General features: G+C 38.3%; 1 protein-coding gene across 3 annotated transcripts in view; it reads left to right on the forward strand.

Moving 5' to 3' along the window:
- The window catches only part of RBMS3 (RNA binding motif single stranded interacting protein 3), a 701,764-nt gene that overhangs the window by 627,078 nt on the left and 56,899 nt on the right, over positions 1-17,787 (forward strand). For all 3 annotated transcript variants that reach the window (XM_053943264.1, XM_053943265.1, XM_053943273.1), the window contains 2 exons: positions 6,517-6,613; positions 9,141-9,191. In XM_053943264.1, the coding sequence (XP_053799239.1) occupies positions 6,517-6,613; positions 9,141-9,191 (148 nt within the window). The remainder of the gene's footprint in view (positions 1-6,516; positions 6,614-9,140; positions 9,192-17,787) is intronic.

Raw genomic sequence — 17,787 nt, forward strand, 5'->3', positions numbered from 1 at the left:
AATCTAGCTCTCTTTCAGCTAGGTTAACAACCATTTGAAAAGAGGCAGGAAGTTCAGCCCTGAACTCTCTGACAGTCACGCTCTGATCAGAGAGATGTATGATATGATTATCAAATTTAATGTGTACTCCCACCTGTGTTCTCCAGCTGAAGGGGAGAATTTATTGACATAGATATGAATGGGTTTATTTGTTAAATATTTGTTAGGGTACTGCTAGTTGAAGCATTAAGAAAAAACCCCTGACATTCCCAGTAGTTAAAAAAAAAACAATAGTAATAGTTACGCTATTTTGCTTAATTTTCCTTCACAAGCCGTAATTTTGTAGGACTTGTGATATTTCTGTGTTGTGGAGGAAGAGGCCAAACTCAGAAGAATAGAGAGCTTGTTCATAATTGTGAGTTCAGAATTCTCTGCTTCTGTTTCCCTGTTCTGACCTCCAAATGAGTCATTCTTCTCTATTGTCATACTTTTCAGCTGGTAAAACATTATAATCTATAGATAAAAACATCACTGCTTCATAATCCGCCACTGTTTCATGTGGACAAGTGGCTTTTTTTTTTCATATAAATTCCTGCATGTCAGATGTGTGAGTGTTTTGGAAACCATAGTTTGGATGATCCATTGAGACTAATACAATTTTAATTCAAGAAAAATTCTTCTGAACTTATGAAAGCTATCTCAGAATCAGACATTGTTTATATCAAAGAACACCCATGGTGTTCAGGCTGCTCAGGTGGTTTGGTCACTCAATTGCTTGAGCATACTGTCACTGATCACTGGGTAAAGAAATTGTACCCTGTGGAGAATTACAGTTCTGCAGTTTTATAAATATTCTTTTATTTTTAAGGCAAGAAATAAATTAAATTAGAGTACCAGATATCTCTCTAAGAGTGACAATTAATTACTACTTTGACATATGTCTTTTTTCTGAAGTGTCTTTTGACACTTATTTTCAGTTTTAGCAGGACTAAACCATCATTCAAAATGCTCTTGTGGTGAGATCTTGATTGTGTGCGGTATCATGAGGATCACCAGGACCCTTTTGGTCCAGCAGGATCTTTTTATCTCCCCAGACATTCACAGAGCAATCTCTAGATGTCCTGTAGTTTTAAGTTTTTTCTGGTTTTCATAAGCCTCTTTACTTGCAAGTACAGTGAAAATCTAGCTCAGGAGTTTTGTTTTAGTAAAGTCTGGGAGCACCTTGATGCTTTGCTTGTGAACTGTGTAAATTTGGTCTGTTGCTTGCTGACACAAGACACAGGCATCGCTGTGTGGCCATGGGGAAAAAGGCTCAAAGGCTCTTAAGCTCTGTGAAATGACCCAGGTTAACCCAGCAAAGGGGCATCTTCCTCACAGGAAGGGCAGTGTGGCACACCCATACTGTGCTTAAAAGGCTGCAGAATACTTTGGTTGTAACGTGGACCAAGCCACTAAGGTTTGCATGGAACAATGTTACCCAAAGATGTGTAAAACAAAGGCCTTTTCCTTGTAGCATTCATCTGGGGTCACCAGTGCAGAACTTAGTGAACTGAGTCTGGGGATGAGAAATGTAAAGATACCAAGTCAAGGTGATGATTCAGAAGAGTTATGAACCACCAACAAAATTTAAAAAGAAAGCTTAACTGCATATGCTGACGTTTACTAGAGTTCTTTATAGGGTTGATGCATTTGGATGCATCTAAATTGCTAAGTCCACACAGGATTATGTGGAGGATGGAAGCCTACTAGAGAAACATGTCTCTGCAGCAGGTGTCATGGGGTGGTATTTAAAATTCACAGTTCCTTAAGAGGCATAGATTATATTAGGTTTTGAGTTGGGCCATAACCAAACCTCAGGGAAGAATATGGACTCTTGTTTCCAAATGAAAAGGTAGTTTCTTATTGTTCATGGTGTCATACTATGACTTTTATTACCATATAACTGCATATTTGCCTTGAAAATCTATAGCAGAAATAAAACAGTGTGAGAGAGGCTTTCACTAAAAATTACTATGATTTTTTTCTCTGCTAAGAAATAGATGATTTTCTTCTGAGTCTATTACATTGTAAAGCTCTATTCTCCATTTCATTATATTGTTTTTATGCCCGTGTAGCTCTGTTTAAGCATCCAGTGGAGTTACATCAGCGTAAAACTGGTATAATGCAGTGGAGAATCCAGTCCATAGTGTACCATAGCATTGCAGTATGAGGTACTGAAGATATGGTAAGCACTCACTTCAGTAGATAAGATCTTTTCACTTGGCAACCACTTTGCCTTTTTTTCTTGTTTTATAATCAGCCTTTTTGGAATTGTATTTACAAAGGTACTCGGGTTTTATTTTGGGGAGTAGTGTGCCTGTTGTGAAATGCTATTGATTTTTTAATTTGTGGCATTAACATTGTTTTAGTAGTTTTATGCACTCATACAAGGAGCAGGATAGGGCTCTTGTACTTGCACTGTAAGGAAGCTCATTTAAAATGTTCCTGAGGTTGGAGTCCTCCTGGCCATTTGACTAAGATTGTGATGTGCTGTATCAGTTTAGTACCTCATATCTGGGGGACAATTTTGTGCATTTGCTGGCCAATGGGCTCAATATTCAGCTAGGTCTTTTCCAGCTCCAACATCTGACTGTGTGCCTTGTTGCAACAGAAAATTGCTGCCTTGATAATGCTTGGTAATACTCTTACATTATGTGAGCCCCAGGATACTATTTATGAATCTAACTTTTTCAGTACTGCCCGCAGGCACGAGGCATGAGCAAATGGTGTTTATTGCAGTGCAAATAGAATCTTGCTCTTGTGCAGATTCTGTCTGGAAGCTTGCACATTCCCCAATAGAATGGGAACCATATGGATTTTTTTTTTCCCACTTTTTGGCAGGGAAATAGTGACCAGACACTGCAGATAATGCAGTCCCCAAATGCAAAGGGAGGGTTGGTGTAGTAGGGGAGGATGTGCTTTGTCTGTTAAGCAACAGAAATTGTTGTTAAAGCGCTGCCTCTGTGTGCCTGATGAGGTGCTGGAAATTTGCTTCTTTTAAATGTCACTTAAAAATGTGTTCTTTTGAGTCCCTTATAAACATCCCTTCAGGAACTTCCAAGAGCATCTTTTTGCCTACTAGTGATGAGTTTCCCTTTGCTTATGGAATCTAGGCATGCTGAAAAAGTCTATTTTTAATACAAGGGTGAGGTCCATTTTGCCTTGCCCTTGCCACCTGCGTGCTTGTGCTCCTAGCATTGCAATTGCAGCTGAGGAGCAGGGACATTGTCTTGCACCTGCAAAAAACTGCACAGATCAATGTAAGGATGCAAACTGCATCTGCAGAAAATGCAGCTGAGCCTTCTGGAAAGTTCTCCTTAGTGCTCCCGGGTCAACCACACCACAAAGCCTACAGCTCTCACAATACCTAGTGCACGGTACTATATACACTGTGCGCATTTTAATGCCAGGAAACTTGGAGGCATAATTTAATATATCTAAGCCAAATCAAAGCCTTTCATATCTCTTTACACTCCTCTTTCTGATGTAGATATTCTGATGACTGAGAGTCCTGTATTCCCTTGAATGAACTTAAAACATACATCTCCCACCTCATTGCACTTCTCCCTAAGCCTAAAGAAAAAAAATAAGGCAAAGCCTAAGACTGACTATAGGAAGGTCCTCAGCTGCAAATCTTGTTTTGCTGTAGGGTTTGTGCCAGGCCAGGCCACCCTTGTGTTTTTGTTCCCCATGTCTCTTATTAGATTCCTAGCATGCCACTTGTGCCAGTTGCATATGAGGATATTAGCCCGTTTGTATGTAAAGGGAATTTAGGGAGATGCCTCAGTGTCCCATGGGTGAGGGTGTGTTGAGCCCTCTTTGTCAGCGAGTTCTGCCCTGGGAGCAAATTATTCCAGCAGTTTGGTAGGTTGAGCATCCCATACCTCAGGGTGGCTATGCTTGAGTCCATCCCCAGCAAGGACACCTCTATCCTCACCACACCACTGTTCTTCACATATGGCAGAGACATCCACTATTTTTACTATTAGATCCTTCTGGCCACAAGTGGCACTGAGGAAAGAAGACAAGCCTTTGTCTCTTGATGTAAGGATTTCCTGACTACAAAATAATTTCTTTGCAGCCTGTTGCAGTGGCTGAGATTGTAACACTTGATTTTTTTTTTTTTTTTTTTTTTTTTTTTTTTTTTTTTTTTATTATTATTAAAATTTAAATATATAAGAACTGGACTTTCCTGCATTGTCATTTGCAGCATCAGAGTTTCTTCATTTCCCTTCCTTGATGCCCTTGTGCACTAATTTTCCCAATACAGCTGAATGTCCTGTGGTATATTTTATTTGATGCTTATTTGAGAGCCTTCCAAATGGCGACAGATAAACGGTATTGGCAGTGGTGTGGGAAGGGCTGTATTTTCCACATTACCATAGTATATATTCTACAGGCTTGTGTACTATTCAGATAAATGCATCTCTAAGCTGAGACTGAAATGGCAAGCTGTCAGTCAACTTCTTGGCTTAGCACACATTTTCTGTAAATTTGTTAGTATTTGCTGGGATTTACTGGAGAGTTTATTCCAAAGAGTCAGCACTATTTCCAAATGTAAAGTTGTTTCTTCCCTGTACTTGTCTTTGTCCGAGTGGTTCATGCATCGTTAAGGGTATGAGCCCAGCATCAATGCCAGGTTTATGAACAGAATGAGAAAAGAATAAACAAAAATGTGTGGTTTTCTCAAAAGAGTTATAGTTTTATATTATCTTTTAGTTTAAAAGATTTATATATATTTCTATACTTTACACATTTTACCCATAGACTAAATTCTGTCAGTCTGCCATCGAGTATTTTCATTTGCTCCACAGATCATTTATTAATTGACCCACTTAGCAAGAGCATAGCCAAGAGATTTCTGGTTAACATTAATCTGGGAGAAAACCCCTGTAAAGGGGTTAGATAATATGCAACATGCTAGTGCCATAGATTAATCTCCCTAGTGGTATAAAAATCCCTTCTCCCTTGATGTTGTGTGAATGCAATATTTGGTATAAGCATGGGGATACAATTGCCTCTAAGTTCTCATAATAGGATATATATAAAATTGGGCAATTGGACTATTTTAAAATAGTCTCTGTGTGAGCATTGTGAGGGTTGATAAATGGTCCTAAAATAGCATTAGATTTCTATTAAACAAAAAATCACTCAGATACCACCTGCTGCTTTTGGCATTTTAAAATCTGATTTGGAATAGAAAGAACAAATGATTGCTTCTCTGTCTCCCTCTCCCCTCCTAACTTTGAATGTTTCCACCCAACGTTCAAAGAGAGCAGCCTGTTTTTCCAAGGCTATTGGTTGATGTCGGTAGTTATTTGAGCCTGCATCCAGAATGAATGCATCCAGTCTGAACTAGACTGATTAGTACTAAATCTGTGATGCCAGGGCGATCAGGAAATAGAGTACTTGTTTAAACACCAGTAATGACTTTTTTGTTGTTGTTGCATAGCTCTCATGGAAAGCTACTGTTGATTGCCTCAGAGGAGGGAGGGGGAAAAAATATGAAAAGAGAGGGAATGCAATTCACTTCACTGTGCAGAATCTTCTGTTACTTACTGGTGCATCCTATGTGAGAAAGATCTACATGAGGTTTAAATTGTACAAAAGAGCACTGCACCTGAGTGTTCCTCTCTGAGTCCAAAATACAGGCATTTAGACAACAGTAAAACCACAAACATTCTTTTTTTTAAGCAATTTTATTGTTCTGGCTAACAGTTGAAATTGCAAAAAGGTCAAATGCGTACACATATTAAGTACTAACACAATCCAGCAATAGTGATGATATTTTCCAAGTGATAATTTTATCAATAATCATTAACCCATGGGGAAGGAGAAAGAATATAACATTACCATCAAGCAAGAGATGGTGCAGATTCTGTTCATAGCATGCAACAGTGGAAATAAAACCGACTAAATCTGAGCTTTTCAGTGCTGCCTGGGGCATTTAGCCTCATAATTCCTGATACATTTCAGCAGAAAAAGGGGGTTTTGCTCTCTGCATAGATGAATACGAAAATTTCAGCCAGAGTTTTTGTAGCCACCTCTTAATAAAATAATTCAGGCATGTATATAGAATGTGTTATTCTCAGCACTGAAGCACTAGGATATGAAAAGAAAACAGTACCCTGTGTAAAAAATGAAATCAGTAATGTTGTTTTCGATATCATGTAAGAAATTTCCTTTCACTAGCTAGCGCCCTGGAAAATCAGCTGTCTTTGCATCTCAGATAATTGCTTCTTGTATTGTGAAGTTCTATATTTGTGCTAGTTGAAGTGAAAAAAAAATATGCTTTGTGTAAATATTCCTCCTCCTTTCCATTTTCAAGATCTGCTCAATGGAGCCATCACATCTTTTTTATTGTACTTTTGGAAATAGATGGACATAATTACCTGGGTAGACTCTTTCTCTCTTTGCCCAGGAGGCAGTGAATTATTTAGTCAGAGCCTAAGTAGTCAAAAGGTTCAAAAAACTCTTGCCTTTGTTCTTTGTTTGCAGATTTTATTCCTCACCGTACAGTATTCCAACAAACCGCATGATTCCACAGACATCAATCACGCCATTCATTGCTGCTTCCCCTGTCTCTACATATCAGGTACGTCAGATATGCACTTGTCTACTGTGTTTCCCAGTTAATGATGTTTTGGATGTGGATGAAGGCAGAGTGTATACCACAGAAAATTGTGAGTGCTTGTACTCGTGAGTCACACTTGAAACAAAGGGCTTTCTAGGAATATTCAGGTATCATTGGGGAGAGTTTTAAGTGTTTCCTGCATTCTTTACAGCAGTAATGAAAGCCGCTGTAATTCTTAATTTCAATCAGCTTCTCTGATAAACAACATTTTGCTTAATTTCCAATCTGTTCCCTCATTTTGGCTCCCCTTCATTAGCCAAAAAAATTTAAGTGGTTTTTTTTAATAATTTATGTTGACTGCATTATACTTTGTAGTTACTTTTCCAGTAACTACATCCTTTAAAAGTACTCATTTTTATCCAATAAACCCTGACAAAGCAAATTACTTGAGGATAAGTGTCCTCAAATCATTCTTTAGTCTGCTACATGCCATGTTATTCAGAATTTCTCTTTTCAGCATATCCCTTTCAGGTCTCCACTGGGAAATCATTGTCTTTCTGAGATGGAAGTCAAAACCAGATTGTACATTTTTATTATTAGCCATCGTCTGGGAACTTATTACTTCACAGAATCTGGTCATTGACTATACATTTTCCAATTTTAGTTATTTCTCTCCTGTGCCATCAGTGCTTTTCCAGCCCTGAGTCTTACCTGAAATAAGCTACTCAAACTTTCAAAGCTGCATGGTGGTCTGTTCTTAATGTTAGGGTTGGTTGGTTGGTTGTGGCTGGGGGGTTGCAGGTGGTATGGTACTGCCTACAGGTAATTCTGGGCAGTTACTCTACTTTAAACTTGATCTTCAAAGATAGATGATTCTTGTAATTCTCTTTGTGTTATTTTATTTGAGATGGCTATGCAGCATTTGCCAAACAAAAGTTGTTTTGATGAGGTAAATTCAGTAAATTTCACTAATGGCAGTGCCAAAGAGTCAATGCCAGAGACATATGCTGCATTGAGTGCAGCTCACACGCAATTTTCTTGGTAGCAAAGCTGGCTTAAGAGCCATACTACTTCCCATTCAGGCCACTGAGTTCAGGCCACTCAGCCACTTACTTTCATCACTGCTCCACAGTTCACAGTTGCTCCCCTTTTCCCACTCTGGTTTGAACCATTGCGTCAATTTGTGTTTTCATGCATTTGCACCAAAACCATTCATTTTTATTTTTTTTTAACCTATATAATTTTGCTTAGATAGTTTGCACTGTAAGCCCAAAGACATTTACCTTGGCACTGTGAAGGAGCTGCAGTGGTGCAAGAGTGGGACCAATGAGCAGCAGCAAGCTGTGGCAGCTCTAGTGTGTTTCAGCTCATGGGGATTCACAGCAGAAAGTGTTGTAGTAGAGGTGTGTTCACATGTGGGTGTGCTGGTTTTGGTTCTAAAGATGTTTTGCTGAACTTGCTTTTTAACAAAAAATAGCCTTTGATAAACATATGCAAATGTTGGAGCACACGGTTATACAATTAATTTGCAACACTTTCTTCATTAACAAAATCACAGGGCATCTGGAGAAGTGGGACTTTGTAGCTTTCTCCTTGTTATTCCTGGTCCTGCTCAGTCTGAGGTGACACACACCCATCTCTGGGACAGCAAGTGAGGTGTCCTCTGGTGGCTCTAGCACAGCTACATCTTTTGTGTACTTATGTGTTGGGTTGTCCAGGCTGATGCAAAAGGAAACTAACATACAAAATTCTTGGGGCTGAGACTGAGTTATGATAGCATGTGGGCCATTCACACATAGCACAAAAGGTAGCTGTGGCTCAGAGATGCCACAACAAATACGCAAAAACTCTATCATGTGTCTAATTCTTAGTAAAATTATTATATCCTTGAAATATATTACATGATAGTCACAAGGCAGAACAACAAAGAAAGTCTTTGGTGATGCGTATGGAGTTCTGGTGGGAGCAGACCCCAGGATGTTCAAGCTAAGAATGATCCTGGAGGGACAGACTTCTTAAGCCAGCTTTGCTGTGAAAGATTTCAATTAGAATACTTTTCAAAAGCTCTGAATTAGATCTGCAGTTCTTCCTGGAAACAGAATAAGTCATTGTGGGATCTCTGAAAATGTTATGCCTTTAAAAGTTCATACAGATACTTTTGAAAATAAACTTTGAACATTTTATGTCTCCTGCACTGTCGGTTGGATGACATGTTCATGATTACATTGATGGATGAAAGCAAACAATGCAAATGAAAAAATAGGACACATAGAATATTGAAGGCTTCTTTACGAGATAAAATGTTGTGATTCATAGAAGTGCTGCAATCACTCAGACTTCTGACTTTGGTGGAAAACATTATCAAATGAAATTTGAAATCTTTCTCCTTTGTCAATAACTTTATGAAGCGTAAATTAATTTTGTGTTGAGTTATAAGACTTAACTCTTTTGTCAAAATTAGCACCTTAGTTGTAATAGAGAAAATATTTTCAAGTAAATCTTTAAGTTTTAAACTTTTCTATGCTAATTAAAAGTATTTGATATGCAGGTCCAGAGTACTTCATGGATGCCTCATCCGCCATATGTTATGCAACCAACAGTAAGTGGATACTTGGTTATATCTGGCTAAAAGTGCTTCCATTGCAGCCTTGCTCTGCTTGTCCAACCACATTGAAGTCTTGGGTCATGTAATAGCAGCCGGCTGCTCCCTGTGACAAGAGCCCTCTGCCATAAAGATTCTGTTTCTTTAAGGAACACCATTTGATTTAGTGGAAAAGGAAGAATGGGTGATGTGTTATCTAATAGCTTTGATTGTAAGAGAGTAACAAGTTCTGAAGTGTTGCTTCTGAAGCTGTGCTTCAGGGACTGCAAAATAACCGCATTCCTGCGTACTTTGAATTGCCAGGATCAACACGTGACCATTCCCTTACATGCTTATCCATCAAAAACGTCCTGTGCAGCTTCATATCAAGGATGAGGATACAGTGCCTCAGTAATGCATTTCAACGTAATGGAAAAGGGTGAAGCACAACTGTCTTAGAGAGTCTCTACTAAATCTGAATCTGCTTTATGATTTGACCAGTCAGCTCTTTCCCCCTCTGCCCCCAGTAAATTGTCATTTTATCAATTTATAACTACTTAAAGCAGCAATATGTTTCTAACCAACATTCATTAGGTCTAGTGCAGCTGGTTTTTGTTTACCTCACAGAAGAGTTTTGATGCTTTTTACCTAAATATTAGTGATATACCAGGAGAAAACAGCATGTTGAATTCCACTATAGACAGATCACTTTAGTTACATTTCTACCTTTTTTGAGTTTCTCAGGTATAGATCCACTTGACAGTGCCATTAATCAAAATTTAAATGCATGCTCCACATAATCATCAATATATTGATTTATAGAAGAGGAGTAATATTAAAATGAAGGTCTGTAGCTTAGGATTGTTTGTTATTCATATTTTTGTTCAAATATTTTGACTTCACAGTAGTGTAACTTCTGGTGAGAGTTAGCTGTACAGCAACGTGGATAGACTATATATCTGTTTAGTTGCACAAGTCTCTCATCCCAATTTGTAGCCCCCTTTCCACACCCCTCAGGTCTTTGGAGGCAAGTTCTTCAGTTCTCTGGCAAGGCAGGGAGCATAATGTGGTTCTGACTGGTCACCCAATTCCTGCTGCTGCAGTACTTCACCTCTCTGCAGACCCTGGGAGAACTTTCTGTCTCAGTGGAGTAAAGCTGTTGCTGTATTCTTTGTAGGAAGATGAAACATGTTGAGCAAATTCACAGTTAACATCAGTCCTATATTCTAATATTTGGATTTAATAGGAGACCACAAAAAGTCTTAGATGTGTGTACATAATGAGTTACGAGACTTGTGGAAGCCAAAGAATCTCCAATCCTTGCAAAAAGACTCCCTTTCTAAAAGAAAAACTTAAGCACTTTACCAGTCCCAGGTTTTGTGTAATTATGTGTTTGAGTTTTATTTGACAATATTGAGCAAAGCATTTTTATGCAGTACTAGGAGAGGTATTATGATAAGGTAATTGAATGTATTTACCCCTTAGTAAGGACATGAAGAGAAAACTTGTCTCTTATAGTGAGTGGCCCCCTCAAAATGCTGAGTTAAATTGGTGTTCACTGTGAACCAGAGAGTCATGTCATAAAAGGGAATTGTGATTCTAGATGGAAAAGTAGAGGGAGAGTGGATAAGTGGTGTACCATTTCTATTCCAGTCTCATTGCTGTTGTGGGTTACTTCCATGTGTTTTCTGTAGCAGTCCTAGACTCTTCACTGACAGATTTTTCCCATATGTTTCCAAAGATTATGTTCTTATGAGGACATGAGGCATTTAGTACCAAAGAAGCATAAAAAGCAAAAAGGCAGAACTACCATTCCCCAGGTTTCATTCAGAGATGAATTCTTTATTAGAAATGTCTGAAAACTTGTCAGAGTATTGCCACACAGAGAATTCGGGAGACTTCAGAATTAATGGTCTGTTTTGAAAGAAAATAAAGAATCTGTGTTCACTTTAAGTTTCTGTAGCTCCATGCCTAACTATATAATAGGCGCTATTCTAGGCAGCTCCATAGCTCAAAAAAAAAAAGAAGAAGAAAAGATGACAATAAAGTTGGCAGAATTAAAGATGTGAGTTTTGGTAATCCTGTGAGCTGATGAAACTGGGAATGTTCTAATTTGGGTAGCTTTTTGTTTCTTCTTGTAAGCTAGTTTTCCATGCTATTTTCTAAATTGCCACCATATTACTTCGTAATATTTTATGAGGTGATTGATTGTGGCATGTGATGTCCCCATGGACACCACTGCAGGTAAATGTTACATTCCCCTTGCTCCAGGAAGGAGAACATTTTGTTGAGCCTCTATTATTCTTTGTCAGTAGAGATGAACTCATACAGAAAGCACAGTTTGAATTGCCCAAACAGTGGTGGTTAATTCTTTGTTTTGAGTATAAGTATCCACTAAATCACATTACTGAATGATTAGCTTTTCATTTCTGACAGAAAGTCCTACTTGATATTTATGTATAATTTAACATCACGTAGTGTCCCTCATGACAAAAAGACAGGCAGAACCATGCTGTAGAGGAGACAAAGGGGGTTTTTCACTCAGCGTGCCGTGCACAGACAGGGCAATGTTCTCTCAGACTGGCAGGCTTGCCGACAGGAGGCCAGAGCTGTGCTGCACAGCACTACCATCCTGTGTCTGTCTGTCCCTCCTTTGCCTGCCTGTCTCATCTCCCTTCCCACCTGCCTCCCTGTGAAGCAAATACAAAGCTCTTTCTTCAGTGATATCCCCTGCAGTAGGTTGGCCTGTCAGATATTTTTGTCCTTTATTTCCCTTTGTATATCAATTTCAGCAACATTTTCCTGATGTGTGCATGTGTACATTCTGTATCCATTTACTTGGCGGATTAAAAAGCCCACTATAGTAAAAGATTGTATCTCCAATTCCTTCTGTAGCTTTTTAACTACAAGCAGATAAACTTCTGACCCTAACAACCAAAAATGACATATATATTAACTGGAAAATATTTGAGTATACTGATTTTCCTTCTCAGCCTTGTTTGTCTTCTTACTTCTGTGATACCCTTAAAAACAGAAAACAACCAAAATTACATTTTGTAAGAAAATAGTATTCAGAACATTTTTATCCTAAAAAGAGAAACTCAGATGAACAGTCAAGGACTCTGCAGGTATAGAACTGATATTGTAGGGCGTTGTTAATAAACAACTGCAGATATAATTTTAAAAGGGGTTTTATTTTTGGTTATCAGTGATTTTTGCTGGTCTTACTCCAAAAGCCATGGAAAAATAATATCAAATAGGTTGAGGTAGCATTGCTATTTCTGAATAAGTAGTATTGAAAATAAACTTCTGCTGGCATAGTAAGGTCATACATGAAAACTTCTCACATCTTAATGCTTACACAACCTTCAGGGTTTTGGAGAGCGGTATTCCTGAGTCATGTGGACATGATGGAAAAATCTACCTGGAGGTTCATGTGTGACTCAGACACTTTTGAAATATGCACCCTTTGTGATTTGAACCTTCACCACTTTTTCCCATATTGCTTTCACTGTGTCAAAGTAAGAATAGCTAAAATTTGTCAGTTTCATTGCTTTGCCATGTGCCCTGGTCATTCTCCGCAGTTTTAATGGAAGACAAGCTCCAAAAGAGTTATAGCAGTGTGAGTTTGGATTAAAATTGGCAAAACATTTAATGCACTGATGATAGTCCAGGCTCAGTTTAGTTAACTATATCTTTCAAAGCACAGTGCTTATTCTTCCATGTTTGAAACAAGTCTTGTTTTTCATTACTGCCTCAGGATAAGGATAGATGGATGGTAATGACAGAATCAAAACATAAATGGGATAAGAGTTATTCTGGAGATTTATAACATTTGCCATATTACTGTGTTTTTCCTGTAGTCCCTGAAGGCTGTTTGAAAGTTATGGGGATACTTTGAAAAACATGTTTACACGTCAGTTCACATGTAGACAATTCCATTTTTACTGATAGGGGCATTTGTAAAAAACATTTTGATTCAAATCTTTATTACAAAAAATACTTGTAGTATTCCTCTTTAAAGGCAATTTTTTTAGTGAACCAACAGAAATGTGCTATGCTAATACTCAATGTACACACCGGTTTTACACTTATCCTCTTTTATTTCCAAGTAAAACTGTGTGTGTAATCACTGGGTATGCACAGATAGATGTTCTTGTCAGTCTGGAATAGTTTCTACATAATAGCTGGAGATGGAGTACGCCAGTGGCAGCAGGAAGGGTGTAAGCACAGCAGCATATGGAAAAATGTACCACTATAATTATAAAGATAAATGATAATGATAAAGTATGTTGGGGAGAACTTCTGTTCTGGAAGTTTCTCAAGCCGTTACAGTCCTTCCAGAGAGGTCAATGTCTTAACAAACACCCTTATTATTTTTTTCTGTCATCTTTCCTGTGGCCCATGGCTAAATGGAATCCGTCTGTCTTTAAAAGCACCAACAAAAACATGTCTTATTTCATAAGCAGTGTAAAACCCCTAGTTTGGTGAGAAGCAAGGCTGAGTAAGGGCTCCAGATCCTTGCCTCTTGATTGTTGTGCATGAATGTAGCAGTATAAAAGGTACAAATTGTTCAACTGGAATGGATCAGTTTTCATTTTCTCACTAGCGACTCTGCTGCTTTGGATAATACCCAAAATACCACAGCAGTTTCAGTGTTTTGATTCCTACACTCTGGAACAAAGAAGTTCCTTGTGCTCCAATCCACATCCCTCTCCCAAGATGGCTTTCTCTACCTCACGTTTATTGCTCTACCTTTTTAGTAAACAGAGCCAGGAGTCTATCTTGAGTTTGCCTGTTTGAGTGTAAGAAAACAAAGTATGTCCTCTGCAGACAGTTGAGTCCCGCCTCCAAGATGAAATGTGAGAATTCAGCTGGCTGGTATGAAAAGTAAACAGGAAATAATCCTTAGAAATTGGAATCTTCAGCAAGTCTTTCAACTTTTAGCCATGTATTTTTAAGAGATCCTTTGAACATGAACTTACTTGAACTCTTAAGGCTAAAGTGTTTAGAGGTTGAAATAACTAACCAAATACCAATGACAAAGTTCTGCTGAGCAATTTTAATTCCAGTGTTTCCTGAGGCAGAAAATCAAGGACTGCAAATTCTATAACTCTGATAATCAAGACAATAATTGGCAATGTTCCTTTGGGGCAGGCAGGCTCACATGAGGTCACTTCTGCCTCCCTCTCACCCAGCACCCACTGTATACAGATGTTGTCTCGGTGCTACCTAAACGGGTTTTTCAGATGCTGGTGAGCATTTGCTTGCTGACCTCCTTTAGTGCCAGGTGTTGTTGTTTTGGGGAGAGTACCCAGGACTGAAAAGCCATGCCTGAGTTCAACTAACTTAGACCTCTAAAAGAAAACAGGTGTAAGAGATTCAGCCAAGTTATATCTCTTACTCAAGTGTAGCAGTTTTTAAGTCTGATTATACAATGCTTCTGGAATCATATCAAAGTATTGCTCCAGTCCTTTGTTCTGCTGTTGTAGAAATTAATATGAATGCCAGAAAAAGATATATATAAGGTTGATTGCCAACGTTTTTTGACTCTCTGTTAGAGCCCCCTAGTGAAACTGAGCATTTTTTGTGATGGCAGCAAGACACACCACATATGAATTCACTTAGAAAACATGGACAGGAGAACCACAAATGTTTCCAGTAGACAAGCCCTTGCATTTGTGGAACTTGTGGTGTGCTGTTTTATCCTAAAAAGACTTCAGAGCTCTAGTAAAATTTTCTTTTCTTTCAAATATTCTACAGATAGCATAAACACTAAATGGATAAACCATCAGTCTGTTTAAAAACATTAACATTAGTGGAAAAAAACATAACATCTATGTTTCATATAAATCTATAAACATAAATGAAAAAGATATTTGGAAAGGAAGGCATCTGACACTATATTTTGAAAGGTTTCCCAAAGTTCCTTGAAGCCAGGAAATTTTGGTTGAGGTTGTGGAATTTTGATTTCTTTTTAACAGAAAAGATGCAACCTTACCCGTCAACCTTCATTATCAAGAAAAACCTTAATACAACAGCTGTTTAAAAGCAGTTTTACCAAAGGGAACTATTTTTTAAATAGATAGTTATTAATCAATAGACATTAGAGTACCTTCTGTGGAAGAATATACTGCCTTTTTTAAAAAAATCAACGTGCAATTTTGTACAAAGCCTGCATTCTGCTTTCACTTTTCCCATTCCATGTGCATCACCTAAGAATATCAGCAATACTTAATTTATCTCATATTAATATATGTAACAGCTCTGTTTTCATGAAGATTTGCATTTTCATCAAGTTTTAGATTTACACAAAGTCAAAATCCTGAACACAAATCTGTAAGATTCATATGTTTTGTTTGCCATTTTGAGCAAAAATTCCTAATTTGGTGAGCGCTGGTCCAGTTAGTTATTTACCTGGTGATATATTAGTAAGTAGGCAGATTGCAATAGGATCAGGAGAGAGTGGTGGACTGTGTAAATGTATGCTATTAATGATAGGCCAAGAATTAGAAGAATCAGTTTGCAGAAAGTAATGGGCTCAGCAGAGTGCTGAATTTAGCTCACCATCAGGTATTTTGCCCCATGTGATGCATTCTGGTTATGCATGCATATGTGTGCCGTGAACAGGCTGAGGCATGTGACATGTGTGTTACAGTCCTCTCAAATTTACCCTCCATCATGAACCTTTCTCTTATTTTGTGCCTAGCATTGTCTGCTATCTTGCAGGTGATGCTGATGTTACCCACCTTCCGCAGAGAGCGCTCTGCTCTGCTGGCTTACAACAAATCAGATGATGTGCACGTCGTAAGCCAGATCCCAGCCTGCTTGTAACGAAGGTGGTCATGTGGTGCAATTACCAAATATGCAAGTTCTGTGATGGTGGAAGGGAAAGGCAACAATTTTCATCTGCCACAGACAGCAAAGAGCTTTGAATGTGCTCTGTGGTCTGAGAGCACAGAGGTTCCACACTAGTTGGTGGCAAGGCTGGGAATAATCTCTGGGTGCCTTTCCCATGATGGAGATGTGCTTCTTATTTTCATAGCACAGTTAAAAATACAAGATGTTACCAGAGGACAGTTCACCAGCAGAAGGGGACCTGGATCTCCTTTCTGCCTCCCAGACTCCATCCCTACAACTGCAGGAACTCAGCATTTCCATTTACAGAAGAAGCATTGGGCAGCTTTGGAGCAGGAAACAGGTTCTGGGGTTCTGCAAACCCAGAAGAGGATTCTTGAGGAAAGCGTGTGATTTACAAGGGCAGCACCCTAACTGTGATAGCTCCAAAATAGGATTTAAAAAGACTGGCACAACCTGTCAAAGCTGTAAAGGTGAATTCTTATTAGTGAAGGATCAAGTCAAGTTTTAGGCTATTGACAAGATGTCCTTTTATAAACAATTGCATAGGAAGAAGATTTTGTATGAATCAAGGTGTAATCTTCAAGTTTAATAAATTTACTATTTTTTAAAATATGGTATTCATTTGAGGTTTTGTCCCAGAGGCTTCAACTGGTTTTGAAAATAAATTCCAAATGGAAATTATATATACTTGTTTAGCTACAAATGTATTTAATAGCTATATTTATCCTTGCTGCAGCACCTTTTTTACCTGAGCCTGCCTTTCCTCACACTGGCTTCAAAGAATACATGTAGGCTTAGAGCACTTAGTGACAGATACTTTTTCATCTGCCACCGATCAGCTTTTTGACCTTGGAGAAACATCTTTCTCTTAGGCTCAGTTTCAGATTTGTCTTTTTTCAAATCCCGATCTATTTAGATTATAAAACTGTCATACTGCTAAGTAGTTTTTAGTAGAAGTTTGTGAAAAGTCTGGTGGAACAAGGGCCTGTATTGACTGATGCCTCTAAACACATCCTCACAGTGATACTATTAGGGTTCAGGGTTTTCATGTTAATTATTAAAATAAACCTGTCCCAGCTGCAAAAGGAAATATTGGATCTGATTTTTACCAGAATAAATCAAGAGTTAACTTCACTTAAGAAAATTGAATTGCATAGGTGTGAAACAGTGAGAATTAGAAGAGAATCATGCCTGCAGCAATAAGCTGATGAAGGAGACTCTGGCACCTTCTTAATCCTTGGAACAACAGCACTTCCATAAATTACCATTATGTTACGCCAAGTGTGTTCAAGGACCAATTTACATAAGTAGGGGAAACTAGCTAATCTATGTATTACTTACAAATGCATCATGATTTTTCTAGTGCAGGACTCGTGTAAAAAATTATAATAATGTACTCTAAGGACTTAGTGACCAGTTTATAAGATTAAAAATTCCTGTATCCAGGATCCATACAGAGTCACAGAATATTCTGAGTTGGAAGAGACCCACAAGGATCATCAAGTCCAACTCTTCAGTGAATGGCCCATACAGGGATCGAAACTAAAACCTTGGCATTATTAACACCATGCTCTAACCAACTGAGCTAATCTCAGTGGCATGTTACATAATCCCTTGCAAAACCTGATTAAATACTTTGATTTTATGCCTCTTGATAATCCTATCAGGAGGTTTGTTTCAAAACACCTTTGCTCTGAGGCTTAGCACTCAGTTTTTAATTTCCAGCCTAAAGGTGCTCCTATTCATTTCACCT

The sequence above is a fragment of the Vidua chalybeata genome, chromosome 1 (assembly GCF_026979565.1).
Source record: "Vidua chalybeata isolate OUT-0048 chromosome 1, bVidCha1 merged haplotype, whole genome shotgun sequence".
NCBI lineage: Eukaryota > Metazoa > Chordata > Aves > Passeriformes > Viduidae > Vidua > Vidua chalybeata.